The 27142-nt window shown below is 49.0% G+C and overlaps 1 protein-coding gene across 7 annotated transcripts; it reads right to left on the bottom strand.

The window, feature by feature from the left end:
• Positions 1-331: 331 nt before the first annotated feature.
• Positions 332-26632, bottom strand: MOV10 (Mov10 RNA helicase). 7 transcript variants are annotated; one of them, XM_004026357.4, is made up of 21 exons: positions 26321-26632; positions 26001-26218; positions 11924-12127; positions 11412-11647; positions 10964-11222; positions 9264-9398; positions 8133-8301; positions 6892-7046; positions 6435-6611; positions 6168-6315; positions 5491-5649; positions 4819-4922; positions 4536-4633; positions 4224-4440; positions 2957-3074; positions 2590-2781; positions 2279-2353; positions 1261-1386; positions 1089-1177; positions 731-852; positions 332-655 (listed from the first exon to the last, which is right to left on the bottom strand). In XM_004026357.4, the coding sequence occupies exons 2-21, from the start codon at positions 26135-26137 to the stop codon at positions 564-566; spliced, it is 3012 nt and encodes a 1003-aa protein (XP_004026406.1). In that variant the 5' UTR covers positions 26138-26218; positions 26321-26632; the 3' UTR covers positions 332-563. The 7 variants fall into 7 exon arrangements, 5 of the variants coding, with proteins under 5 accessions (XP_004026406.1, XP_018874659.1, XP_063555502.1 ...); XM_019019114.3 differs by having other exon boundaries at positions 26001-26202; positions 26321-26630; XM_063699432.1 differs by lacking the exon at positions 26321-26632 and adding an exon at positions 13956-14096 and having other exon boundaries at positions 26001-26129.
• Between the last annotated feature and the right edge of the window lie 510 nt (positions 26633-27142).

Raw genomic sequence — 27142 nt, forward strand, 5'->3', positions numbered from 1 at the left:
CCAAGTTGCTTGCCAGCCTGGCCCCCTGTCTACAAAGCAGGCCAGTGGCCAGCAGGGTGGAGTCTTAGAGCAAAGGATGAGGTCATGCCTGGCTCTGGGCCAAGGAGGCGGGTGAAGGGAGTGGTCTGTAGCAGGGGGCTAAACTTAGAAACCTGTGGGTGGCTTCCCTGCCACCTCCCACTGGGTTTCCTCCCCTGAGTGTGGGGGCTGGGTTCCTCTCCAGCTGGGAGGGGGTGTGACCCTCAGCAGGGCTGAAAGTCCCACCCTTCCCTACAGGGTCAGGTTAGGGGCTCAGGAAGCTGGGGCCAGGCAGAGGAGACATTATCAAGGCTTTTGCATAGAACAAGATTTTGTTTTCAGAGTTTTCTTCCTTCCCCTTCCCCCAATTGTTAGCAGCTTGATGTGTCATTCTCCCCAGCAGGGGAGGGGGTGGAATGGCTTGGGTTGTAAACTCCCTCCCCCAGCCTTCCTGTCCCTTGGAGGGGCAGTTCAGCTGGGTTCTGGTTCAGGGTCAGGCAGGCAGTTAAGGCTTGGCTGGTGCGAGAAGGCTGGGTGCTGTGTCTTCAGAGCTCATTCCTCCACTCTGGCTCCACTTGCAGAGACAGGCCCCCTTCACCCTCCCGCTCCTGGGGGAGGTAGTCATGACTATGGGGCCCTGGAAAGAAAGAAAGTACACTTTGTCTTCCTTACCACCTCCTCTGGCACTGTCCCCACCCTGGCCCAGCCATACCTGAGGTAGAGGGGCTGAGCTTGCTCAGACCTTGCAGTAAATTCTGTCCCTGTTGCAGGTCCAGTTTGGCAGGGAAGGGACACCCGGTATACCCTCCGTTTTCTTTACAGAACTCCAGGAATCTGTGGGGTACAGAGGAGTGCCAGCAGAGACTGGAGGCTAAGCCACGGTCCTGTCCCATCTAAGCTGTACTTGCTCAACCTCTGGATGTCATTTAACTTATAAATACAATAGGGATGCTGTGAAAATGGACACATCTGAGGATTAACTGAGCGATAAGCAAGCGCTTAACAAAGATCCACCTGCCCTAGGCAGGGGCTGTGGCCACTAAGAGGGAGAATGGGGTGGGAATGCTCACACTTTCCAGTCAGGGTCATGGCCCAGGAGAAGGGGGTTCCCCACGATGATGAGCAGGGCCTTGGCCCGGGTCACAGCTACATTGAACCTCTGGAAGGAAGAAGTGGTGTGGTCATGGGAGGGAAGAGCCCCGAGGATGGAAGAATTCCTGCCACCCCGACCAGCCCTCAAACCTTGGGGTTCTTAAGGAAACCCAGATTAAAGTCCAGATCCAGCTGCACAAAGCTCTGGCTGCTTCGCACGGTGGAGATGAGGATGACGCTTCGTTCTTGGCCTTGGAATTCTTCCACTGAACCCACCTAGTGGGGAAAGAGGCAGGGCCTGAGACCAGCCAGGGGTGTCAAAGGGGTGCCCTACCCCAGGGAGCTTGCCTTCCAAGGAGGGTACAGAGAGGTCACTGGGCAATTGTAGATCAGTGAGTGAACCAGTGCTGCGACACGGCCCAGGGAAAGGGGATGGGAAGTAGGCTGTGGAAGCTGAAACCTGAAGGGTGAATCCTGCTGAGGGCTGGGGCCCGCAAAGTGTTCTAAGGAAAGAAAACAGCATTGCAAAGAACACGGGAACTCAGAGCAGTGACTTTCAAACTTTCCTGAAAATAATCACTAAGTATCTGTTAAGAATATACAACCCTGGGCCCTAACCCGGACCCCCGATCAGAATTTCCAAGAGAGAGGCCTGTAAGTCTTAGAGCAGTGTTTTCAACCCTGGCTGCATATTAGAATCACCTGAGAAGCTGTAAAAACTACCAGTGCCCTGGCTCTGCCCCATAGCTGTATGAGCTGGTGGGCGGGGCCCTGGCATGGGGGCGGGGTAGTAAAAGCTCTCCAGGTGATTGTTATCTGCAGCCGGTGTTGAGACCAGAACCTTAAGAGAGAGAGGTTACTGGGGGTGGGGGTGGCAGCATCACATGACAGGCCACGGAATTTGGACTTTATCCTTAGGGCAGAGGCCTCAAACCTGCCTGAGTCTAAGAATGACAGGAGGTGTTAAACATGCAGGCTTCCTGATCCCATCCCAGACCCTTAAGTTGGAATCTCCAGGAGTGAGAGGCTCGGGGAGAGCTCGAGCTCTATTCAAGGCAGCAGGGGTGGGACGGGGACGTGGGCTGGAATGGAAGCTTGAGGAAGTCTCTGGAAATGGGCAAGTGGGGGCACAAGGAAGGCAGGGAGTGACTGTGGAACAGCATGTCACCTTCAAGTCCTTGATGTCATCCAGTCCTCGAAGCTCCCTGTCAAGTTTGGTGATGCAGTAACGGATTTTCTCCACCTGGAAGGAGGGGACAGGTGCCTTTCTCTCGTGCCATTAACCTAATGCAAGAGGGAGCCTGGCAGGAGGCCAGGGAGCTGGGGAACAAAGGGAGGCGGCAGCTGACCTTGGTGCTCTTCTGAGATACGGAGCCAGCAGAGGCCTAAGCTCCTGGAGCCTCTGCCTAGCGGTCTGGATATTAAGGAGGTACCATCTGGGGGAGGGGCCCCACCCTTGCTGGTGACTGAGGACCTGACCTGTTTCCGGTACGGGGAGATGACGCCCACGCTTCGAGGGCTCAGGCGGGCTTTCCCCTTCTTGGAGGAGGGGGCCAGGAGCAGCTTCAGGTAAGAAGTCACTGTGGCAGCCTCTTCAGGGTTGAAGAAGGATGGGCTGTTGCCTTCACGCTCATCTTTGCCCATTACGCCGTGAAAGATGATGGGAAAGCCCTGGACATGGGGTCGGGGGAAACCGTCAGCCAGACCACCCTCCCTCTATTCCCTCCCTTCTCAAACCCTTCCAGAGAGTAAGAGATCCTAGGCCAAGGTGACAAAGGGAGGGGCTGCACCTTCAGTGGGAGGGAAGTCAGGGTACAGGGGTGGGGCCTGCCCTGCTCAGCCTCACCTGTCGAGGTAGGCCCGCCCAGCGGCAGAAGCGTTCTCGATCCACGACATCAGCACAGGCCTGCAGCTCCCCTTCATAATAGAGCTGGTTAGGAATGTCCAGGATGGTGGGATGAGACCTGGGAGGCCGGAGGAGGAAAAGCAAGACCAAGGGTCAGATTCCCTCTGCCCTACAGGGGCTCCGCTCTACCCACTCTGGGCCCACACACAATAGCCTGCTACCCCGCTGGCTCCCTGGATAGCAGGACACTCATCTATAATATCTGCTGCCAGGCACTGTAAACCACAGAAAGCAGAACCAAATATGGTTCCAGAGAGCATCTAGTCCAGGGACTCCACAGACCCATGACATTTAAAACTAAAAAATTAGGGGCCCATTTTCAGGTTTCAAATTTACCAAGGACAGTACGAAACCAAATTCTCCTTGACTATCACGTTATTTGTTGAGACCATGTGTTAAATAAAAAAATAGAAGCAGTGATGACACAATAACTAACATTTATTGAGCTCTTAGTGACAGCATAAAACTCATCTAAGCATTTTAGATGGCTGAACTCATTCACTAAAAGTATACAGCTCTTTAATTTGAATAACAATAGGTTTATGAAAAAACTGTATCTTCCTTATTTTTCTTTCTTTTTTTGAGATGGAGTCTCGCTCTGTCACCCAGGCTAGACTGCAGTAGCGCGATCTCAGCTCACTGCAACCTCTGCCTCCCGGGTACAAGCGATTATCCTGCCTCAGCCTCCCAAGTAACTGGAATTACAGGTGCCTGTCACACTATGCCTGGCTAATTTTTGTATTTTTAGTAGAGATGGGGTTTCACCATGTTGGACAGGCTGGTCTCAAACTCCTGACCTCAAGTGATCAGGGGTGGGAGCCTGACCTACCTTGGTCTCCCAAAGTGCTGGGATTACAGCCATGAGCCACTGTGCCCGACCTCCTCCCTATTTTTCTTATCTCTCCTTGGATTGCCCGAAAACTTCATCTGGGACTGGTACCAGACACACCCTAGCCTCTAGGAACCACTGACCACCCCCTAAGATGCAGATAAGCTGACTGGTGTAGTGTGAAACCACTGGCTAAGTCACGCAGACAACAAGCAGCAGTGCTGGGGCTAGAAAAACCTCCTACCTTCTGGTTTAGTCTTTCTGCATCACACAACCTCTGAGCAACAGGACTGACAGCAAGCCAGACTCTCCAGCGGGGTCTGCATGCAGGATGTGAAGGCATAGGATATGGCAGGGGAGGCAAGGGCGTGGGAATACCTGTAGTTGCGGAGCAGCTTGGTTATGAACTGGGGGTCATAGCCATCAGGGCCCTTCTTGTACAGGGAGTTGTAGGTGAGCAGCCGCTCCAGCAGTGAGTATCCCAGTCCATGCTTCTGGGTTAGTGGGGAACGCAGCACAGGCCCCAGCTGCCGAGGGTCTCCTGCCAGCACCAGCTGCCCTCCTGGATCACCTGTTTCCTTTACTTCCATCAGCCCTGGGAAGCAGAAGAGGTGTGGGAAGAAAGGTAAGTGGTGCAACCTCTCTGACCCACACAGGGTGTATACCTGCAGCCCCACCTGAGTCCCTCACCTGCTATAGCTACCAGACTCTCAGGCTCCATGCAGTGGCCAGCCTCATCGATGAAGATGTGTGTGAAGTGATCAATGGGAAACTGGGCCGAGACCAACCTGGGAGGTGTCAGGCCAGGCAGGGGTCATATCCAGGCACCCAACTACCAAACCTGAATGCTTTCCCAGGCTGGCTCCTCACCACCCACCACCCCACCCCGGAAACCATTCTTCCCCATTTCCCCAGCCCGGTACCCCTTTAATTACACTTACGATTCAGAGACACACCCACACACACTCCCCACCTGCCGGCAGTGATGAGGGTGGTAATTAAGACCCGGTATTCCTGCAGCTTCTTCTTGGCGGGAAATACATACTCCCCCTTCTTTGCGTCCCAGTTGCAGCAGGGCTGTGGATTGTGAAGGGACCAGAGGAATCAGCTTGGCTCCACTCATTCCCACTGTGATTCTGGCTGTGGGTCCCCCAAACAACTATTTTTATTTTTTTTAATTGAGACGGAGTCTCGCTGTCCCCCAGGCTGGAGTGCCATGGTTTGATCTTGGCCCACTGCAACCTCCGCCGCCTGGGTTCAAGCAATTCTCGTGCCTCAGCCTCCCGAGTAGCTGGGGCTACAGGCACGTGCCACCATACTCAGCTGATTTTTTTGTATTTTTAGTAGAGACGGGATTTTGCCATGTTGGCCAGGCTAGTCTCAAACTCCAGACCTCAGGTAATCCATCTGCCTCGCCCCCCAAAGTGCTGGGATTACAAGCGTAAGCCACTGCACCCAGCCCCCCAAATGTTTTATCCATCCCCCTCACTTACAGACAAACTGAGGCCCAGGGAGGGGTCCTGTCCAACCCAAGGTCACATAGCAAGTATCAGAATCCAGGTCTCCTAGCTTCCTCGCCTCAATGTCTGCCCTGAGAGCCTCCCCGGCATTTGCCATTCTTTGGCCCTCTGCACTTCCCTAGTACCTTGATGTCCTCAGGTACCATGCGGATGTCCCTGCTGGGGGCCAGGAGGCGGTAGATGGAGCTAGGAAGGTGGACCCGGAGCCTTTGACAGAGGAGGTCAGCCCCTGAGTTGGATGGAGCGCAGGCCAAGATGTGGGCTTTGGGCAAGTGCTTCACCACCTGAGATGCAGATAAGCGCAGTGTGGGAGGAGGTTCCTGAGACTCAGCCGTACCCAGGCTGGGGCAGGGCAAGTCTATGATGACTGAAATGTGAATGGTGACTCCAAGAGTCATGCAGTGCCCTACCCGTACAACAGTGCTCCACAGCCACATTTACCCTAACTTCCTACTTCCCCAATCCCCACCCTTTTTTTTGAGACAGAGTCTCACTCTGTCACCGAGGATGGAGTGCAGTGGCACAATCGCACTGCAGCCTCAAGTGCCCAGCTATTTTTCATATTTTTCGTAGAGATAGGGTCTTGCAATATTGTCCAGGCTGGTCTTGAACTCCTTGGGCTAGTCTTCCCCAAGTGCTGAGATTACAGGCATGAGCCACTGCACCCAGCCCCTACCTCTCTTTCTGATGGCTGCTCAGAAGCAGGAGCATTTCGGGAGTGGGAAGGAACTAGAATCTGGGGACAACTGCTTGGTGCTGGGGGAGTCAGAGTCCAGGCCCCAGGTTTGTGCTCAGACCCCACCTGCTTAATGGCCTCCACTAACGTGACAGTCTTGCCGGTGCCTGGAGGCCCAAAGATGATGTAGGGGGCTGGACGGGTGGTGCCCGTAACAATGTGCCTCATGGCCTGCAGCTGCTCTGGGTTTGACTCCAGACTCCGGTCGTACAGCCTGGCAGAGGGACCAGGAATGTGAACTTGAAGTCATCCAGTGACCCAGAGGCCTCCCTGACTCCATCCCTTGTGCCCACACTCCAAGTGGCTCCAGAGGCTCCCTGCCCACAGTCTCACTTGAGTTTCACATCTGAGGGCAGCAGCGGGACATCCCGAGGTGCCACAGGAAAGAGCATGGGCCACAGCAGCCAGCGCCCCGTCAGCTCCAGGGCACGGTGCTGGACTCGCAGCGGCTGGCGGTTGAAGGTAAAGTTCACCTTGAAGGTCAGCCCATCCACAAAGCGGCTCAGGAGGCTTTGGGCAGAGAGAGGTGGTAAGAGTTTGTTGGGGCAGGGGAGGTGGGCAATAAAGGGCCAGAACTTTCTCCACCAACCAGTGTCCCAACCCCTCTTTCCAAGACCTCAATGCAAGTTCCCTAGAAGAGGAAGCTGCCGTAGCATCTCAGGGTACCCCTGAGGAAAAGTCTCCTGCTCTGCCCCGGGGTCTCATTTATCTCAGGGAGAAACACTCCTCCTCCCCTGGGGTCAGAAGTCTGTAGACCCTTCCAGCAGCTCAGGGTTCCCCCAACACCCACCTCATGGAAAAGCTCAGCTTGACACGGTCCAATTCCACCTTGTGCACAAAGCCCTTATATGTGATGGGGTCCTCCTGGTGTGTCTCCGAGGACAAAAGGGCGAACAGGTGGTCGCCCCGTAGCACTGAGGGGCGGCTCTCAGTCACTCCAGGAACCTATGGGGTGTGAACACAAGCAAGCTTCTGTCCCAGGGATGGACGCTGGAGGGCCCAGCCCCCAGGTTCCCCAGACCTTTAAGGGACAAGGACTGAGACTGGCCTTCTAACCTAAGACTCAGGGAGTTATGCTATCCCTGCACCCCTCTTTCCTTTCATAGCAGCAGGAGTCAGGGTAAGAGGAAGAAGACAAATCCTCCGAAGCTGCCCAGAGATGCCGAGCCCAGGAACCCGGAGCCTCCAGTGCAGCTGCCCTCTTGGCCAGCTCAGTTCCTGCTCTGCCTATAAAAATCCTGTTCATCAGTTAATCGGGTTGCTAAAAAAAAATTAAAAAAAAAAAAAAAAAAACGGACCAGGCATGGTGGCTCACGCCTGTAATCCCAGCACTTTGGGAGGCTGAGGCAGGCGGATCACTTGAGTCCAGGTGTTGCGAGACCAGCCTGGCCAATGTGGCAAAACCCCATCTCTACAAAAAATACAAAAATTAGCCAGGCGTAGTGGGGCATGTCTGTGGTCCCAGCTACTTGGGAGGATCACTTGAGCCCGGGTGGCGGGGATTAAAGCGAGCCAAGATCATGCCATTGCCCTCCAGCCTGAGCACCAGGGTGAGACTCTGTCTCAAAACAAAAACAACAACAACAAAAAACTTGTTCAAAACTCACTTCCTGCAGTAATCTTTCCTTGATCAAACTCACCCTCTAATTCCCACCTGCAATTGTGTGTAGAAATCCATTCTCGTGTGTAATTTTGGGCTTATATGCACACATTGAAAAATCCAAGAGCCAGAAAGAGCTCTAAGAATTATCCAGTCCAGCTCTGTGCTTTTCAGATAAGGGAACTAAGGCTTAGAGAAAGCCAGGGACTTACCCAAGGTGGTAGCAAAGCCTGGACTAGAACCCAGATCTTCCCCATTTCCCTGCTCCAACACGTCTTTGGGCACAGGATGCCCACCCTGCTTCTTGCGGAGCCCTGGGAACCACTTCAACCTTCCTCTTGTTCTGCCCTGCTGTCAGGAATAGTTCTGCCCACAGCCTCTAGCTTGGCTGGCTTGAGCCCACCCTCCTCACACTCAATCTGAGCCCTGACCTCCAGCGTGAGCAGCCTGGGGTTCTGGTCCACAGGGTCCCAGGTCATGGGCACCGACTCCAGGTCATAGTGCCGGATATCATGCTCCATCTGCAGTTCCTCCAGGTGCAGCAGCAGCCGCAGCTTCACCTCATAGTTCCTCCACTTCAGGGCTGTCTCCAGCTGGGCCCTGGAAATGATGGTTGGGAGGGGTGAGTGGGGGCAGGAACGGGATGGGCCAGACAACCCCTATGCCCAGGAGTATCCACCTTCTCCCACCTGAAGCTCTGGAACTAGCGTCAGAAAGCAGAGAAGACTAGAGGGATACAGAAGTGGATGAGAGTCAGAGGCCCTGAAGAAGGAAGCCTTGGCTCCTGCTTCCTTGGATGTCCCTGCCCCCACCTCACCCGACTTGCATTTGCATGGTGGCTCTTATGGCCAGAACATTCTCCCCCAATCCTCTCATGACTCCCACCCTCACCTCATTCAAATGTCCTTCTCTGTTCAAACATCACTACCTCAAACAGGCCAGGACTAACTGGCCTTCTGCAAAGCAGCACCAACCCATTCCCTAACCCTGCTTTAGTTTCAGTATAGTTCTGTTCATCTTTTTTAGAGACAAGATCTTGCTCTGTCACCCATGCTGGAGTGCAGTGGCATGATCTGGGCTCACTCACTGTGTCCTCGACCTCCTGGGCTCAAGGAATTCTCCCACCTCTGCCTCACAAGTAGCTGGGATACAGACATGTGCCACCACACCTGGCTAATTAAAATTTTTTTTTGTAGAGACAGAATCTCACTATGTTGCCCCAGGCTGGTCTTGAACTCTTGGGCTTAAATGATCCACCTGCCTCGGCCTCCCAAAGTGCTGAGATTACAGGCATGAGCCACTTACACCTGACCTGTTTAGTTCTTCACAGCACTCATCACTCCATGAAATTGTAACAAAAATGCTCATTGTCCCCCATTAAAATGAGCCAGGCCTTCATTTGACTGGTTCACCTTGAATGGTGCTTGGTGTATGGTGCGTGCTCAGTAAGGGAATGAATGAATACAGCCTGGGAGGCTGAGGACGGAGGTGCCAGGGCAATGCAAAGAAGCCAGTAGGTAAAAGACAGGGGAGAGTGCGGGGTGCAGAGGGATGGTACTTACTTGATCTCTGCGATCTCCTTAGGGGCAGTGAAGATACTTGTTCCCTGAAGAAGCATGGGGAGCAGCTGCCTGAGGCGGGGAGGTGGGTAGTATGTCCCCAGCGCCATACTTAACTCCAGGTCATAGCCCTTAGCGCTGCAGAATCGAGGGAAGAAAACACAGAAAACCCCTCACCCTCCAAGACTCTGAGAACGCCCCTCTGGGGTGGATGCACAAAGCCCTCCTGCAATCCTACTGCTGAAAGGAAGTCAGCAGCCTCGCTCCAAGGTTGGACTACTCTCATTTTTGGAACATGCGATACTTGGAAACCTTTAAAACTATTATATAAGTAATAAATGATCATTAGAGAAAAAAATCAGGTAATAGGTAATAAGTAAATATCATTCTTACCATCCAGGAATAACCAATGTTAGCTACCAGACTTTTTTCCCTGTAAGTTTCTGTTATACATATATAGTCAACAAAAAGAGCACAATGGTCTGTGAAGGTCCTATTATGTAGTTTGCTTTTTTTCTTTTTTGAGTCCCACTCTGTTGCCCAGGCTGAAGTGCAATGGCGCGATCTCGGCTCACTGCAACCACCGCCTCCCAGGTTCAAGCAATTCTCCTGCCTCAGCTCCTGAGTAGAGTAGCTGGGACTACAGGCATGCGCCACCACATCCGGCTAATTTTTTTGTATTTTTAGTAGAAATGGGATTTCACCATGTTGGCCAGGCTGATCTCGAACTCTTGACCTCAAGTGATCTGCCCGCCTCAGCCTCCCAAAATGGTGGGATTACAGGTGTGAGCCACCACACCCGGCTAGTTTGCTTTTATAACTCAGTATTTTGTGAACATCTAGCAAAAACAAAAAGAGATGTCTACACATATCCTACGCTTCCATCCATATGAAGTATCCAGCACAGAAAAATCTACAGAGACAGGAAGTAGATGAGCAGTTTCTTAGGGCTGAACAAAGTGGGTGGAGGATAAAAGGGTGATAGCTTTTTGGGATAATGAAATGTTCTAAAACCGATGGTGGTGATAGTGTCACATATTTGTGAATATACTAAAAAAATTACTAAATTGTGTAATTTAAATGGGTGAATCATATGGTATGTGAATTATCTCAATACAGCTGTTTAAAAAAACAGAGATGTTGGCTGGGCACGGTGGCTCGCCCCTGTAATCCCAGCATTTTGGGAGGCCGAGGCTGGCGGATCACTTGAGGTCAGGAGTTCGAGACCAGCCTGGCCAACATGGTGAAACCCCATGTCTACTAAAAATACAAAAATTAGCCGGGTGTCGTAGTGGGTGCCTGTAATCCCAGCTACTCAGGAGGCTGAGGCAGGAGAATTGCTTGAGCCTAGGAGGCGGAGGTTGCAGTGAGCTGAGATCACACCACTGCACTCCAGCCTGGGCGACAGAGGAAGACTCCATCTCAAAACAAAAACAAAAAACAAAACAAAACAGAGATGTCTACAGTGATCTGCCTGATAATGCATCACACAGGGACAATGCCTAAAACTGTTTTCACTCTGTCCTCAGATCTGCAGTTCATCTGCAACTTTCTTCCTTGACAGAAAAATTCTCTGAGACCCAGAAGAATGAAGAGCCTGTAGGAAAAGGGCTCTGGCTCCCAGCTCTGTGCTCTTCCCAAAGCCCTGGCCCATGTGGTTGAGATACGAGCCCAGCCAGGGCTGAGTTGGAGGGAGGAGTTACCGGTCAGGTCTCTCTCCTTCCTCTATCCGATTGGTCACCACAGGGTTTCCAGTGATCCGGGTCCGCTTGAAGGGAGTCATGGGCTTCAGCTGTGCAGCCAGGGGGCTGTGGGCGACGGCAGCCAAGAAGCGGGCAATGTAGAATGTGCCGGCTCCTTCTGAACCCGACTCCCCAGGTCCCAGCAGCTCCCAGAGCACTGTGGCTGGGAAGTAGCCCACAAAGCTGGTCTTACAATGGACATGGAGTTCATAGCATTCACCTGGAGGAGAATGGATGAGTGAATGGGGGTAGGGACCCTCCCACCCATATCCTTATCCCGGACACTCCCCCAGGAAGCCCCATCCCAAGGCAAGAGTCCCATGGACAGTGACAGTGTGTTTCCCAAAGCATGAGCACTGCCTGGGACAAGCCCCTGTCCACCAGCTCTTTCCTTTGGAAACTCACTCACCGGGGCCCAGTGGACAGGGCAACTCCTGGTCTTCATTGTAGAAAGCAAACTGGGGTGTCCGGCAGAGTGGGAAGAGGTGAGTGAGGGTAACAGACTGGGTTCCGCCATTCCGAAGCCTCAGGGTCAGCACCTCTTTGCGGTTCAAATCCAGGCGGATAAGGAGCTGCCCATCTCGGGCTTCATGGGGCCCCTGGACTTCCACATCCACACCATGTTTCCCATGAAGATACTCAGCCCTGGGGAGAAGGGGAGTCAAGGGGGGGTTGGGGTGGGAGCGGTCTGACTGGGGAGTTACCCTGGGGAAAGCTTTAGGCTTGGGAGGCAGGCAAAGTGCCAGCTGTGCTTAGGAAACTCACCCCCTCCCAGCAGACCAGTTCCCTGCCCTTCCCCCATTCCCTGAAGGAGGGGGACTTATTCCCACTTGTGTAACCCACTCTTTCATCACACAGATAGCCCCCTTCCCTCACACCCTGCAGGCCTCCCCGTACACACAACATACAACACACACACACCTGTCATAAAAGATCTTGGCTAGCAGTGACTTGTGGTGTTTGCTGATATCTGACCCCAGCTTCATTCTCCTCTTTTCTGGGAACCGCACGTCGGCCCAGCGGTCGAGTCTGAAGAACCTGACCCGAGTCTTGGTGACGTAGGCCAGATTTGCAATCTTCATTCCATACAGCATGGAGGAGAAGCCAGGGGCGGGGGTCCCAAAGCTGCCAGAAGCAGAGGAGACTGGGAAGTGAGGGAAGGAAGGGCTCGAGGGAGGCAGGGCGGCGGGTGGGAAAGGGCATCGGAGGGTCACTCTGTGCTGGACACACCAGCCCTGCTGTGGAGCAGGATGGGGCCCAGAGACAGAGAGACTCAGGCTGGGGATCGGAGGAATGTTTAATGTTTTCAGGGAAGGCAATGGGACTTCCCAAGGCAAAATACAGTTGTTTTAAACAGTGGGTTCTGGATTGTTCGTTTCTGAGGGGAAAAGCCCAATCACAGGCTGCTGACTGGAAGGATTGAGGGAAGACAGAGAAAGACATAAAGTTCTTTTTGTGGGGGAAACTGTTTGGGACAGAAAAGAAAATACAAACAACCCAGAAGAAAGAGCTGAGGCTAAGGGGAAGCGGAATGATTTGATTCAGAGGGGTGGATGTGGGGTCCAGCCTGTTGGTGAGGAGAGAAGGGATCAGAGACAGTACAGATGTCCAAGTGTGTGGGCAAGGTGGCTGATCAGACAGCAGTTTCCACCCGAAGTCATAGGGTGCAGGTGGAACCCAAGCAGGAAGGGAAAGGATCCTTCTCCAGAGATCAAATAGCCTGGCTTTGTGCCTAGAGAAGGTGAAGACAGGGAAAACTGGTCAGAAGGACAATAACCTCAAGGCTCAGTGCCTGGAGTTCAGTTCAGTCAATTCAACAAACACTTACGGAGGCCTGTTATGTGCCAGACAGTATGCTGGATGCTGGGGGTTCAAAGATGCTAGAAACTCAGCGCTTGCCTCGAGGAGCACACAGACTGAACACATACATTCCAGCATGGTGCTTGGAGGGCAGCTCATCGGCCACAGAGGGGCTCAGTGCCACAGAGGGACACTGAGCCCAGTCTGGGGGCAGAGGAGGTGTCCATGAAGGCCTTCCCAGGAGGCAGCATAAGAACTGAGTCCTGAGGATGAGTGGGCATTACCTGGGCACAAGAGGGAGCGCGAAGTGTAAGCAGATGTGAGAGGTACGCAAGAACATGTGCAGGGAGGGGCAGAGGGGGGCGGCCCACTTGACAACTCTAGCCAGGTCAGCTCAGTTGACCTCACCTCTCAGAGCCTCGCTTTCCTCCTCTATAAAATTGGAGGAAAGCGAGACTTACCTCGTAGGGTTGCTGTGAGGTTTACACAAGATTTTGACATGGCAGAGAACCACTTAGCCCAGTGCTTGGCACATAGGAGACCTCAGTAAGGGTGAGCCATGATTAGTATCACATACAGTTTCATTGTGCTAGAGTGAAATGCACAAGGAAGGGAGTGGCAGGAGGAGCAGAGGTGGGCAGGGACCAGATCATGGACAGTTTTGCACAACAGGCCAAGCCTGGACTTGACTCTGAATGTCTGCAGTCCTTTTCCCCGCTCTACTGATACCCAGGAGCCTGAGGACATTCCCACGTGCCACATACTTCAGGGACATATTCAAGATCTAGATGACTGACACCCTCCCTTAAAAGCAAATCTTTGTTTATGAGGACTATGGTAATTCCTATTTAACTCTTCAGGCTAAATCATCATGGTCACTCACTAGGGTATGTGATAAGATCATTTATGGTTATGAATATTTTTCAGGCGCCCGCTGCCTGTAACTCTGCCCCTCTCCTTCACCCCAAGCAAATGAGACTGGTACAATTTGGAAAACATTGAATTGACTATGATTTGTTTTAAAAAGGTAATAAATCATTCAAAAGCATAATAGAAAATGCTCAGTAAATGTTAGCTACTATTATTAGTATTTATATTAGTAGAAATAGTAGTACTAATAGTAGCAGTAGTAGTAGGAGTAGTAACAACTTACTTTCAGCCCACGTCAGAGGCTACACTGTGGTTACAGAACCACTGCGGTTGGTGGGTTTTAAGCAGGGGAGTGGCAAGATCATATTTGCATTTCAGATCACTCTGGCATCAGGATTGGAGGATGGATTTGCTGGAGGCAAGACTGTAGGCAGGGAGACCAGTTAGAAGAAGGCCCTTGCAATTGTCCAGTTAAAAGATAACAAAGGCCTGAGCAAGGCAGTGGGTAGAGATATAGAAGAAGAGCGGCAAGATTCGCTAATACTTAGAATGTAAAATTAGCAGAAATTTGGTGACTGACAGAAGGGGGAATGAAGGCTGGGAAGAGGGATGAGTCTAGGATCCCCAAATCAATGGCCTGGCTTCTAGGACTATCTCTGAGATAGGATGTAAGACAAGAGGAGGAGGGGTTGGAGGGACTGACCATGACATTTGGATTTGGATATGATGCGTTTGAGATTCCTGTGGTCCAGAGGCAACCAGCTCCACGAGTCAGAAGCTGAGAACTCAGGCCAAAGTCAAGGTTACAGCCTAGTATTAGGGAGTCCCCAGGTAGTGGTTATAATCAAGGAAGTGTAGGAATCTCCCCAGGGAGTGTGAGTAGTTGAGAGCAGCTACTAGGACAACCCGGGGAGGAAGGGAAAACAAGAAACCCTCAAGAGAGAAAGGAGAATCAGCAAAGTCTCAAAATCAGGTATCAGGATCAAAAGCTGCTGAGGGGTCCAGTAATACAGGGACTGAAATCAGGAGATCATCAGTAACTTTCACAAGGGCTTCTTAGAGTCCATCAAAGTCCCATGGATCGAGGCACAAGCTAATGCCTACAGCAGCTATGCTTCACAGGTATCTTGATCCTTGCAGCCCTTTCAGACACCTGCTCAGTCCATTTTTGAGAGTCACTAGTGTAAGAATACTGCATGCATATCCCTCACAACGCTAAGAAAACAAAGTGCAACCTCCAAGAAAAGTGGCTCCAGGCTCCCAGATCAATGCTGGGCAGAAAGAGGGCTTTGTGGGGACTGAACAAACTGGGAAGTGCATGCCCTGTCTGAAGCAGGTAACTGCTTATCTCCGAACGGGGCCAGTAGGGAATGCAGGCCCCGGATGGCCAAATCTGACTTTCAAGAAAAGACAAAATCAAAATTTTAACATGAAACCTCCTATTTTTGAAAACCTGCATGGCACAAGGGCAGACAGAACTCATCTCTGTAAATTTTCCAAATTCTACTGCAGATGCTATCCCTAAATATTTCTCAAATTATTCTCTATGTCTCTTATCACTACCCAAATTCACCTAACACTGGTCTAGGTAACAGTCATACAAAAATTATTTTTAAAAAATCACAAACTTATTATATTCTTGTCGGAAAAAAGCCCCAATCCTTGTATTATACATGTAATCCTCTATATTTATTTTATTTTATTTTATTGAGACGGAATCTTGCTCTATCGCCAGGCTGGAGGGCAGCGGCGCGATCTCGGCTCACTGCAACCTCTGCCTCCCGGGTTCAAGTGAGTCTCCTGCCTCAGCCTCCTAAGTAGCTGGGACTACAGGTGCACGCCACCACACCCAGCTAATTTTTGTATTTTTAATAGAGACAGGGTTTCACCATGTTAGCCAGGATGGTCTTAATCTCTTGACCTCCTGATCTGCCCGCCTCGGCCTCCCAAAGTGCTGGGATTACAGGTGTGAGCCACCGTGCCCGGCCGTAATCCCCTATATTTCTAAGAAAAACTTTCTAACCAAGACTGGAAACCAGCAGCTATAAAATAAAACTAGGTCAAGTGTGGTGGCTCATGCCTGTAATCCCAACACTTTGGGAAGCTGAGGTGGTAGGACTGCTTGAGCCCAGGAGTTTGAGACCAGCCTGGGCAATAGTGGAAAAAAAAAAAAAAAAAAAGCCAGGCATGGTGGTGCACACCTGTAGTCCCAGCTACTCAGGAGGCTGAGGCAGAAGGTTCACTTTAGCCCAGGAGGTCAAGGCTGCAGTGAGCTGTGATTATGCCACTGCACTCCAGCTTGGTTAACAGAGCTTGGGTAACCCTGTCTCTAAAAAAGAAAACAAACATTTCTGACTACTAAAAAATATCTTCTCTAGCAAAAGGTAATATAAACACATTCAACAGATAAATACCAGATAAATACTCATAATACAGATGACAGGCAAAGGGCTAATTTTTATAATACATAAATCTTCTTACAAATTGAGAAGATGAACAATTCAATAGAAAAATCAAATATTCAATTAAAAGAACAGATCCAGATGGCCAAAAGAGTATGAAAAACTGCTCCAAATGTACAGAAATGCAAATTAAAGTATAAATGAGATATTATTTTATTCCCATTAGACTGACAAAAATGAACATAGTTCTAGCATATATTGCTATAATGGGTATGTGGAAAAGTGAACTCATAAATTGCTGGTAGAAGAGTCAAGTATTGCCATCTTTTGGGAAAACAATCTGGCAACATCTAAAAATATTTAAAATACAGGTATCCTTTAAAACCCAGGGACTGTCCGGGCGCGGTGGCTCACGCCTGTAATCCCAGCACTTTGGGAGGCTGAGGCGGGCGGATCACCTGAGGTCGGGAGTTTGAGACCAGCCTGACCTGCATGGAGAAACCCATTTCTACTAAAAATAGAAAAAATTAGCTGGGCATGGTGGCAGGCACCTGTAATCCCAGCTACTCAGGAGGCTGAGGCAGGAGAATCGCTTGAACCCAGGAGGCGGAGGTTGCAGTGAGCTGAGTTCGCGCCATTGCACTCCAGCCTGGGCAACAAGAACCAAACTCTGTCACCAAAAAAAAAAAAAAAAAAAAAAAAAAAGTCCCAGGGACTGGGCATGGTGGCTCACGCCTCTAATCCTAGCACTTTGGGAGGCTGAGGTGGGAGGATCACTTGAGCCCAGGAGTTTGATATCAGCCTGAGAAACATAGCAGGTCCCTGTCTCTAAAAAAATTAAAAAAAAAAATTAGCCAGGTGTGGTGGCACACCCCTGTAGTCCCAGCTACTCAGGAGGCTGAGGTGTGAGGATTGCTTGAGCACAGGACTTTGAGGTTACAGAGAGCTATGATTGCAGAACTGCACTCCAGCCTGGGCAACAGAGCAAGACCCTGACTCAAAAAATAAAATAAAATAAAATTTAAATTTAAAAGATAAAACAAAACCCCACAAAACCCAGTAACACTGTTCCTGGAATGTGTCCCATGGGAAGAAAAGTACCAGTGTATAAAGACATATGTGCAAGGATACTTACTGCAGAGTCACTCACAGTGGTCAAGAATTGAAAATTAAACAAATGCCCATCAACAGAGTGAAAGGTGAACACATTGTAAGCACTCATACCATGAGATATTATGCAGCCATTGAAAAGATATACCACACCCACTCAAATGGCTAACATTTAAAAGGCTCACAATACGAAATACTGGTAAGGATACGGAACAACCAGGCCAGGCACAGGGGATCATGCCTGTAATCCTAGCACTTTGGAAGGCTGAGGTAGGAGGATCACTTCAACTGAGAAGTTCAAGACCATCCTGGGAAACATAGCAAGACCCTGTTTCTACAAAAAAATTAAGAAATTAGCTGGGCCCTTGAGGCTGTAGTCTGCCACAATTGTGCCACTGCACTCCATCCTGGGTGACAGAATGAGATTTTGTCTCAAAAAAATAAAAAATAGAACAACCCAAACTCTCATGCATTGTTTGTTGGTCTGTAAAATGGTTTAAGCACTTTGGGAAAAGGTCTAATAGTTCCTTGTAAAACTAAACATATGCTTATCCTATGACTCAAAAATTCCTCTCCTAGTTACATCCCAGAAGAAATTAAAATGTAAGTCCACAAAATGACTTGTATAAGATGTTCCTGGCTGGGCACGGTGGCTCACGCCTGTAATCCCAGCACTTTGGGAGGCCAAGGCGGATGGAACACTTGAGGTCAGGAGTTCGAGACCAGCGTGGCAAACACAGTGAAACCCCGTCTCTACAAAAAAAAAAAAAAAAATTAGCCAGGCGTTGTGGCAGGCACCTGTAATCCCTGCTACTCAGGAGGCTGAGGCGGGAGAATTGCTTGAACCTGGGAGGTGCAGGTTGCAGTGAGCCAAGATCATGCCATTGCACTCTAGCCTGGGCAACAGAGCAAGACTCCGTCTCAAAAAAAAAAAAAAAAAAAAAAAAGATGTTCCTAGGAGCTTCATTCAGAAGAGCCCCAAACTAAAAACACTGTCCATAAACAGGGGAATAAATATACAAACTGTGATTTGGATTCATACAATGGAATACTACTAAGTGATAAAAAAGAAACTACTGATACATTGTGGATGAATCTCAAAAACATTACGCTAAGTGAAAGTTGCCTTACACAACAGTACATACTATATGATTCCATTAAATGAATTTCTAGAACAGGTACTGTCATGAAAAAATCAGAGCAGTGGTTGCTTCTGGGTGAGTAAGAGTGAGGACTGACTAGGAAAGGGCATGAGGGAGCTTTCTGGAGTGATGTGATGTTCTGTACCTCAACAGGGGTTTGCACACAGATATATGCATTTGTTAAACCTCACAGAACAGTACACTTACAATTTGAACATTTTGCTGTTTGCAAATTTTGCTTAAAGGCCCGGCACAGTGGTTCATACCTGTAATCCCAAAAGTTCAAGACCACCCTGCACAATATACACAGACCCCATCTCCACAAAAAATGAAAAAGTAGCTGGGCATAGTGGCACACGCCTATGGTCCCAGCTACTCAGGAGGCTGAGGTGGGAGGATAGCCTGAGTCTGGGAGGTTGAGGCTGCAGTGAGCTGTGATCATGCCACTGTACTCCAGTCTTGACAACGGAGCAAGACCTTGACTTAAAAAAACAAAAAACCAAAACCCAAACAACAACAACAAAAAACCCATGGCCAGGCGCGATGGCTCACGCCTGTAATCCCAGCACTTTGGGAGGCCAAGGCGGGTGGATCACCTGAGGTCAGGAGTTCAAGACCAGCCTGGCCAACATGGTGAAACCCCGTCTCTACTAAATACAAAAAATTAGCTGGGCATGGTGGCGCATGCCTGTAGTCCCAGCTACTTGGGAGGCTGAGGCAGGAGAATTGCTTGAATCCCGGAAGCGGAGGTTGCAGTGAGCCAAGACTGTGCCATTGCACTCCAGCCTGGGTAACAAGAGCAAAACTGTCTAAAAAAAAAAAAAAACCCATAAACAATTTTTTTTATTTCTAGGCAAACATAAATTTTGAACTCTAGCTGATAATAATCACGCTAAATAATTGATAATAATTTGTTGGAGTGAAGTGCACTGATGTCTGTAACTTATTTTGAAATGCATCAGGAAAATTAAGATGACTTGCTAAATGAATAGCGGGATGGATCTATGGGCAGATATGTGTAAAACGTTAAAAGAAATCTAGGTAAGGGTATGTGGATGTTCACTGTAGATTCATTTCAACTTTTCTTTATGTTTAAAATTTATTGTAGTATGATATTGGGGAAAAAATCCCAACAATGCATTAGAGGTCTATGCCATATGCCTACGAGTGATTCCCATCACGCAGTTGAGAGAGTAGGACGTGGATGATGTGAATAACATGATTCTTTTGACAGAGTCTTGGTCTGTCGCCCGGGCTGGTGTGCAATGGCGCCGTCTTGGCTCACTGTAACTTCCGCCTCCCGGGTTCAAGCGATTCTCCTGCCTCAGCCTCCCGAGTAGCTGGGATTACAGGCGCCCGCAACCACGCCCAGCTAATTTTTTGTATTTTTTAGTAGAGACGGGGTTTCGCCATGTTGGCCAGACTGGTCTCAAACTCCTGACCTCAGGTGATCCACCCGCCTTGGCCTCCCAAAGTGCTGGGATTACAGGTTTGAGCCACTGAGCCCGGCCAAACCTGATTCTTTTTAAATAAAACAATGACTAAAAAAACCACCCTGATTGATATCAAGAGGTACCTGAGTATAGGGCGGAATGTGGAAATGGAGGTGGGATGCCCATAAGGGGAGGGGTCCACAATAAACATGATATGTGATAATGATCCCACGTGTGTAAACTTATATAGGTGTGATATAAGCATGCCTGCAAAAAGAGATAAATGAACCGGGTGCAGTAGCTCACGCCTGTAATCCCAGCACTTTGGGAGGTCAAGACGGGTGGATCACCTGAGGTTAGGAATTCAAGACCAGCCTGACCAATATGGTGAAACCCCGTCTCTACTAAAAATACAAAAATTAGCCAGGCATGGTGGTTCACGCCTCTAATCCCAGCTACTTGGGAGGCTGAGGCAGGAGAATTGCTTGAACCCGAGAGGTGGAGGTTGCAGTGTGCTGAGATCGTGCCACTGCACTCCAGCCTAAGTGACAGACAGAGATTTAAAAAAAAAAAAAAAAAGAGATAAATGAAAAGGTGGTCACCAAAAGTTTTTTTTTTTTTTTTTTTTTTTTTTGAGACGGAGTCTCACTCTGTCACCCAGGCTGGAGTGCAGTGGCACAATCTCGGCTCACTGCAAGCTCCGCCTCCTGGGTTCAGGCCATTCTCCTGCCTCAGCCTCCTGAGTAGCTGGGACTACAGGCGCCCGCCACCACGCCCGGCTAATTTTTTGTATTTTTAGTAGAGACGGGGTTTCACTGTGTTAGCCAGGATGGTCTCGATCTCCTGACCTCGTGATCCGCCCTCCTCTGCCTCCCAAAGTGCTGGGATTACAGGCGTGAGCCACCGTGCCCGGCCCAAAAGTATTTTTAAAACATTTAAACAAGTATCTAACATAAAACATTAAAGTCCTTAATTCCCTTGCTTCCAACTACTTGCTTGATTAGGAGCAATTAATTAAACCCACTATTTGATGTATGTTTTTCCTGATTTTTTTCTATGCATATAAAACACAATAATGAGATGATACGTGCTACACATACTATTCTGCAGCAGGCGTTTTCCCACCATGGATCTTCTCCCATAACAATGCTTTACAGAACCACCATGACCTTTTGAATGGCTACAAAAGATAGCATGTATGAATGCATCATGGTGTGTTTTTTTCTCTAGTGATAGACAAGCTGCCTGAAATTTCTGGCTACTCCTAATGTTACAATAACTATCCTTGCACACAAACCCTTGTACTTGTAGGCAAGTCTAATGGGATAAATTCCTTAAAGTAGAACACCTGGGTCAAAGAGAATGAACCTTTACAACTTTGATAAGTTCTGCCAAATTGTCCTTTAAACAGGTTGTACAAATTTATGTTCTCACTAACAAGAGTTAGAAAATGCCCTTTTCCCAAGGCTCTAACATCAGAAATTTTCAATGTTTTAAATTTTTGACAATTTGATTACAAAAAATGCTATCTTTTTTAACTGTGCATTTCTCTGATCACCAATATAGTCAAGGATCTTTCCTTCTTTTATTAGTCATTTATATTTCTTCTGTGAGCTGCCTGATCATACCCCTTGCTCAATTTTCTAGGTCCCAATTAACTGTTCTCCCTACCTCTGGCTTCATACCCCTACACTAGGGCACCCCCTATATCTGCAGAATTGTCATCAAACACAAATCTGATCTTGTTCCCTCAATTTACAACTCCATAGTCCACAAAATTAAGTCTTTAATATGGCACCTTCCAAGATCCTCCATAGTAACAACGATAATGCAAATACAATAACATCAACAGAAAACGTTTCCTGAATGCATTATCTCATTCAATCCTCAAAACAACCCTTTGAGGTAGTAATTATTATCATCCCATTTTAGAGAAAAAGAAATTGAGGTACACATCCTCAACCACACTTGGCCTCTTGTCAATCCATCCTTATTTCAGCCATTCCCAACTACTTGTATCACTGTGCCCCTCTGCAGACTTCTGTGCTGTGGACATCCTTAGCCTGCACTGCCCTGCCTTAGGCCGCCCCTGCTGTTTGTTGGGTGAACAATGGCTAATCTTTTTAGACCCAGTTCAGGAAAGGCCAAAAGCTAGAGGAATGGTATTTCAGAACATATGATCAGATTTGGAAGTGATCTTAAAGAGACATCTAGTTTCATAATCTATAGACTATGGATTCCAACTCTCATTAGCGGGTCAAAGCCAGGGTTTTTATAAAATTGAAATAAAATAGAATAAAAAATATCAGAGAGCAGGGAGTGAAACTATGTATTCTTTCAAGGGCAGGCATTGTTTTGTGAAGGTTGTGTATGCCAGGTCCCAAAGTAAAATGTGTTTTTTACTGTGGGTAGAGGTCCAACCACCAAGCCACTCTCCACGCCAGAAGCCAGAATGATCTTTCTAAATCTGATTATGTCAGTCTCTTACTTTGAAATTTTCTGTGTTTTCCTATTTCCATTAAGATTAAAGACAAAACAAAACACCTCACAATGCCTACCCAGGGCCCTGCTGGCCTCCTGTTCTTCTGAGGTCATCCCAAGCCTTTGAAGGTGCTGTTCCTTCTGCCTGTACACTCTCCCCTTGCCCTTTACACCTTCTAAGTCCCATTAATCCTTCAAGATTCTACTCAAATATCACTTTCCCCAAGAAACCTCTGCCTAAGTTTCTTGATCTAGTCTAGGTTGCTAGACTAGGACAGATCTCCAAATTATATACTCTCAATGCATACTGGACTTTTCTGTACAAGCACTCATCACAACCGTAATTAAATAATTATCTAACTGCTGCCTCCTTCCTTAGTTAGTTGGGTTCCTTTTGTATATTTCTAGCAACTCACTTTTGCTTTGCCATTCATAGGAAGCACTCAGCCAGTACTTATAGAAGAATGAGTCTCCTGTCCAAAGCAAGAATCATCTTCTCTCAGAAACCTTTTCGTGACATCAGTCCTTACCCCATACAATGGACTCCTAATCATCATCGCACTGATGAGGGGTACCACTTACAAAGCCAGTGTAATATGCTAGCCACACAAATGCTTTGCCTAGGACAACTCATTTTGGTCTCTCACAACCCCGAGAGAAAGGTATTATTTTACATACTCTTACAGTTGAGGAAATGGAAAATTTAGAGAGTTGTTCAAAGTTAAATGCAACCACTAAATGGCAGGGCTATCTAAACACTATTACTAGCACCTATACTACTGTATTGCATTTGTTTGTCTACACATATCTGCTGCTCTTTACTAGATTATACTCTTTGGAGGCAAGGACCAAGGCACAGGCACATAGTAGAGCCTCATTAACTATATTTGCTAAATGAATAAAGGTAGGTGGGAAAAGGCAAGAGTTCAGAGCAGAGTACTTTATAACATCATAAAATAACCTAGCCGGAGAGACCTATCCCCTCTCAATGTAGGAATCTCCTAGAATTCCTAAAGAGTGTGACTTGCTATACCCCCCGCTATATGGCCCATTCTCTTGTTAGTTAACTCTAGTTGCTAGTTCACTTAGATTCTGCAAGCATTTATTGAGCATCTACTACATACAAAGCTCTATGCTGGGGACTGCAGACAGATGTAAACCTGACTAAAGGTAGAGGATCTAGCATTTGCATGGCTAGCATAATACACTGGCTTTAGCATATTACACTGATTTGGTACCAGAAGGAGATGACCACGTGCCATAAAGCAGAGTGTAACGTGACCATAATACCAGGCTATACCCAAGGTATAAAGAATGAGCCATGAGAGCCCAGAGAAAAAGCAAGGAATTCCCACTGGGAAATGAAGGTTGACTTCATAGCATTCCAGCCTGGCTTTAAAGGATGTATAGGCAAGTTCTTTAATCTGAACATACATTTACCCAACATGATGAAGGTACAGAGCGGGGATAGTTGATGAAACCCACTTCTGTCTTCTGGAGTGACACAGGAGTGCAATCTTATCCATTATAACACTCCAAAATAGTCAAGGATAATTACCTTGTACTGTCTGATTTTTCTATTTTTGAGGCAAATATTTCCCAGTTTCTTTCACTGGGTCTCAGGATAGAATATGAACCCACATAGAAGGACTTTCCACCTCCTCTATGTACTAAAATTTTATCTCTTTCAAGGCTAAAGTCAATGCCATCTTCTCCATCACATCCCCTAATGATTACAGAGGAGTGGTATCTTATCTGCATAAACACAAGTGCATACAGTAAAAACTACTTTGGAAAATGCCTACATTCACCCATAATATACAGTATATCTGGCTTTCTGTATGCAATCCAACACAACCAGTTTTTCCCCAGTACTAAAACATACTATGTACCTTTGGTTTAGAGCTGACAAAGACTCTCCTTGATCAAACTTTTGTTAGGCTCCCCTGACCCCTCTTTTTGACTAGCCCTTGACCTTGCCTCCCCAAACCCTTCAGTCTTAGGCCCACCTAGTTCAGTTTTAGCATGAATACTGAAGTCATTTTAGTGAGACTCCTCACCCTTGATGCATGACCACGCTTGATATCTGATCAAGTTCCTCATTCTCGCCTTTGATGTACACGTCCTTGGTCTGCCTTTAACAAGAATCTTGTTAGGTCAGGTGAGCAAAAATCCTCCCACTCTTTATGGCTCCTCTTAGTAATTTTCTATATATTGATCCCCTTACTCTGTTCATTGGTCATAAATCCCCCGCTGTTTTTGCTGTATTCGGAATTGAGCTCCAACTCTCTTCTTTCCTATTGCAATACCCTATTACCATAGCCTTGAGTCAAGTCAGCCTTACTGTTTTAACCAATTACTTTTTCCTTAACAGAGCCAAAAGAAGTAGGTGACTTGTTTCATAGCCATGTTGTACTCTGTGGATATAGGTGAATTCACATACCTTAAGTGTTGATACCATGTGATGCAAATGTTCGCTCTTTCCTCCAGCATTTTTCTTTTACCATCCCTAGTATAATCCTCCATTTTACCATGTACTATCCTATATTGTGTACATGTATATTGCATGCATATCATAGCCTCTGATGCTCCTCTGGGATTGTGTGTTTTTCATCTTAAGAGTCCCATAGTGTCCAGCATGGTGACATAAAACAGGACCTCATCATCTTTGCCCCTTCTCAGATGTTGTTCAAGCCTGTTAATATCCCTCTCCAAATGTGATAACCATTAGTGAAAACGATATTCCAGACACGATTTCACCAATATGGAGAGTCTCTACCCTTTTCCCCCACCCCAAATCACACTTCTGTTAGCTCAATCTTAGACTTCAGCTGTTTTAGCAGCCACATCTCACCCATACTGGCCCTCTGGTCTGTTAAAACCCAAGGTCTTTTTCAGGAGGTCTGTTATTATGCCCAGATTCCCACTACCTTATGTTTATTTGTACAAGTCTTTACGTTTACCCTTGTTAAACTGCTTCTTGGTTTTCCACGCAAGGCAGCAGCCTGTTGATAAACGTGTTTTTGAAGCACAATTCTGTGGTGTGACAGAAGACTCTTTGATTTTCACTTGGGTGGTAGCAGGAAAAGGAGACCAAAGAGCCTTCAGCCACAGGGTGAAAGGGAGCCTCCAGAAGGCTGGCCCTGCCCCTGGGTCTCCATGGAGAAGCCACAGGTGCTAATGGAGGTTTGGTACGCACGTAGTTTGTGCCCTTTTCTTCTTTCCAGAGCTTCCTGAGCTTCTCCCTTCTACCCTGGGCCTCTTCAGTTCTCCCAGATAGCGGACCCCCGAGGCAGCAGCGCCTCAGCAAGGTGGCAGAGGTCCCTGTAAAGCCCGCGCTCGGGCTCGCAGCCCCCATCAGGCAGCCTCTAACCCGCGCTCCCGCGATGCCTGGGCCCCCTCTGGAGGCTCCCCTCCCCCACCGCGAGCGCTGTCCCTCAGCCCCCGCGAGCGGCGCATGGACGCGGGACCCAGCTCCCGGCCCCGGGTTCCGGCCTCCGGGGGCGCGGGCAGCGCGGGAGGCTCTCCGCGGGGACTTGGCGCAGGGGCCCAGCTCGGGCAGAACTGGCGGGCTCCGGGCGGCGCTGGTGGGGCGTGGGCGAGGCGCGGGAGGGGAGGTCTGCGCCGCCCCGGGACTGGCCTGAGCCGCTGGGGGAGCTGCGTCCCTCTGCGCCCCGGGGCGGGAAAGGTGGCCCCCGCGCGGGGGTCGTGGCAGCAAGCTGGGCCCGCGATTCGGGGCCGGGAGTGGGCCGGCCCGTACCTGATCTTGAAGTCGCGGTTATAAATGGTCCGCAGCCGCTCGCGATCTGTCTCCATGTCCAGTCCCCGAACGACCAGGAAACTCTCGAAACACTGGCCCGCCTCCCGGAGCTGCCGGCAGCTGAACTTACTGGGCATCGCGGCGGCGGCTGCGGCCCAGGCAGGAGGGTCCGTGGAAATGAAACTGAAAGTCGCCGCTGCAGCTGGAAGTTGGCGGCCCTGAGATGAGGGTGCAGCAGGAGGGAAGCCCCCTAACTCTGACCCCTGATCCTGCGGGCTCCCTTCTCCCCACCAGGCTTCCCTCCTCCGTTCTTTTCTTACCTGAGCTTTCCCTTCGGTTTCTTCGTCCTATCCCCTCCCCCTCTTCGCATTAACTCTTTCCTAAAGCGTCTGACCCCTCCCTCAGGGCCCTCCCCTTACCCCAAGCTCCCTCCCCTGGCTTCTAGCCAGTATCAGAACGTGGCTACCGCTTGGGGCCCTCTGAACAGCCCGGGAGGACCTCTGAGCCTCAGCCAGGGCTACCCTCACGCCCACCCTCCAGAGCCTCGGGACTCAGTGAAAAGCAGGAGAGCAAAGGGCAGGACTGGGACCTAGGTCGGCTGCGGCCGGAATGGGGAAGCTCATCCAGCGCCTCCCCCAGCCTTCCAGGGACGTAAACCCGTGGAAGCGGGCGACACGCCCCCTCCCCCATTTTCCCTTCTTGGGCTTTCAGACGCACGTAGTTGGCATAAGGGTCAAAGAAGTTTGGGGAAAAGAACCCAGTGTCTCTGAGATAAAGGTGTGTACGTGTGGGAGGGAGGGACAAGGGGCTCTGCCAGGATACACAGTAATTGCTTTTCTCTGCCACATCGGCTTATGTGGAAAGGCTGGTGACCCTTACCCCTGAGCCACATATTTGGGCGCTTCGTTGCATTCCAGTCTGTATTGCTCTTTAATTTTTACTGGTATATAAGGTGGCCCCTTATATTCATCAAAATACTAGCATCTTGAGCGTAAGGGACTGTTGTGTTAGGCAATAATAAGTGGTTAATAGTGACAGCATCAGTACCAAGAAGAGAACTAAAAGGGCAGTGTGCTTCAGAAGACTGTATAGACAAATTTAAGAGGGCGGGGCTACAATAACAAACCTTTGCATCTATTTTT

Source organism: Gorilla gorilla, chromosome 1 (assembly GCF_029281585.2).
Source record: "Gorilla gorilla gorilla isolate KB3781 chromosome 1, NHGRI_mGorGor1-v2.1_pri, whole genome shotgun sequence".
Lineage (NCBI taxonomy): Eukaryota > Metazoa > Chordata > Mammalia > Primates > Hominidae > Gorilla > Gorilla gorilla.

Bases quoted from the DNA above. Each gene is read 5' to 3' on its own strand.
- MOV10 (XM_004026357.4), bottom strand. From the start codon at position 26,137: ATGCCCAGTAAGTTCAGCTGCCGGCAGCTCCGGGAGGCGGGCCAGTGT. The intron at 11,648-11,923 runs GTGTGTGTGTGT...CCTTCTCCCCAG, and splicing joins GCCAAGATCTTTTATGACAG to GGCTGAGTATCTTCATGGGA. The intron at 2,354-2,589 runs GTCAGGTCCTCA...CCCTCCTTCCAG, and splicing joins TCTCCCCGTACCGGAAACAG to GTGGAGAAAATCCGTTACTG.